Source organism: Myotis lucifugus, unplaced genomic scaffold, assembly GCF_000147115.1.
Source record: "Myotis lucifugus unplaced genomic scaffold, Myoluc2.0 scaffold_322, whole genome shotgun sequence".
In the NCBI taxonomy this organism is placed as follows: domain Eukaryota; kingdom Metazoa; phylum Chordata; class Mammalia; order Chiroptera; family Vespertilionidae; genus Myotis; species Myotis lucifugus.
The window spans coordinates 491,642-493,379 of record NW_005871370.1 but is presented as its reverse complement, the minus strand read 5'-3'; the positions used below and the strand labels follow the sequence as shown (position 1 = coordinate 493,379).

Sequence of the window (1,738 nt, the reverse complement as noted above, 5' to 3'; positions counted from 1 at the left end):
ACTCCGCCATGGCTCCTGATTGGACCCTGCATAGCATCAAACTCCTGACCTTGGCCATCTAGGCTGTGTGTGACCGGGGCCCGCCCCCTACCTCTCCACCTCCTCCCCCAGCTCTCCCCACTCACTGGCCTGTGCCACCTACAGACCAGGGCACAGAGACACACAGAGAGCAGGTCTCTATTACTCCGGCCTCCAAGTTGAAACTTGGGTACATTCTCCCATGTAGTTTCTATCTCCCTTTCTAGAAAGTACCAGGCTCCTTATGAAGCCCGTTGTCTGACTGTCGCCCTCCCACCTGGCTGAGTGCTGCAAGGACTTCCCAGCGGCCGGCGCGGCCCGCAGGGCCAGCTCTTCTCCAGACACAGAAGGGCAGGAGCCTGCAGCGGGCCCTGAGGGGCGGAGTACCTGTCTCAGGATGAAGGCCACCACGTCCGTGGACTCCCAGTAGCTGGCGTGGAAGAGGTGGGGCAGCGCCACAGTGGGGAAGGCGGTGAGGACCTCGGGGCAGTACAGGGCGTAGTCGATGCGCTTGGCACCCCACCACTTGGCCGTGACTGTGGGGTCGAGAGGGAGGTGAGGACAGAGCAGACTGGACCCAGGGGGCAGTGTGGGACCCGTGCACAGGCGCAGTGGTGGACGTCCCACTCGGGGCGCAAGTGCAAGGCCGGCACCAGCTCACAATGAGCTCTGGGACATGGATTTCCCCCCCGCTCCCACCCACCCCTCCTCTAGGACATGTGCCGCAGGGTGGTCCCCAGGAATGGGGACCCACGGAGGCGTCCATGGTCCCACCCCCGGGCTGCCGGTCAGCAGGATTCCCAGTGGGGAAACTGAATGTTGGCATCAGGGCTCTGGCCGAGGTCAGAACTCAGTTTGTGCCAGGAGGGGTCATGGCTCTTGCCACAGTCAGGGTCAAAGTTCTCTCTGAGGTCAGAGTTCAGTGTGATTTCAGCTACCCCTCCTCTCCGCCCTCAGCAGCTCTGGCGGTGGACCAGTGGCCGCCCAGAGGTGGGTCCCTCTCCCTTGAACCCAGGGAGACCCCCAGATGACCCTCACTCACTGCAGGAGGCGCCGATGGGTGCCAGGCTGTCTGAGGACTCGGAGCTCTCGCTGTGCAAGCTGCCCTGGCTCATCCTCCGCCCCGGGCGCTGGGACCGCGGGGCCTGAAGGGGCGAGGCGGGGGCGTCCACCATCGGCGGGCTTCCCTGGGAGCTGCCCTCCAGGAAGAGGGCGCTGTGGGTGTGCAGGGCATCCGCTGGAGGGAGAACTTCGTCTCAAACAGAGCCACCAAGCTGTGCCGGCCCCACGCGGGTGGGAGGCCGACGCTCAGAGATGACCACCCCCGGCCCTGCTCTCTCACCCCAGACAGGCAACCTGCACCTCTCACCCCCCGGAACCTGGCTGGGACGCCTTCCCCATAATACATCATCAGGTTTCATGTCCTCTAAATTGTGGGCACAAGTCAGGGTCCCAACCATCACTCCTCCCCTAACAGAGCTGCCGAGGGCGCCCCTGGGAGAGGACCCTCAAACCCCAGCTAAGGTCACGGGTGATCCTTAATTATGTGCTCATGTATCAAACCCTCTCCCTGAACTGCAATGTATTGTCGCTGATCTCCAGAATGTGCATGGGGACGGCAGCCTGGATTTGGGGGGTGCTCTTGAGTGCGTGGGCTGTCTCTGACAAAGATAGACGCATTGTATGGTTGGGCAGGGAGGTCTCGGAGACTGCATCTGTC

General features: G+C 62.8%; 1 protein-coding gene across 1 annotated transcript in view; it reads right to left on the bottom strand.

Moving 5' to 3' along the window:
* PITPNM3 (PITPNM family member 3) overlaps window positions 1-1,738 on the bottom strand; it is an 86,368-nt gene that overhangs the window by 14,994 nt on the left and 69,636 nt on the right. Inside the window, exons 12-13 of the mRNA XM_023764212.1 lie at window positions 1,061-1,255; window positions 406-554 (exon numbers count right to left, since the gene is read on the bottom strand). Of these exons, the coding sequence (XP_023619980.1) occupies window positions 406-554; window positions 1,061-1,255 (344 nt within the window). The remainder of the gene's footprint in view (window positions 1-405; window positions 555-1,060; window positions 1,256-1,738) is intronic.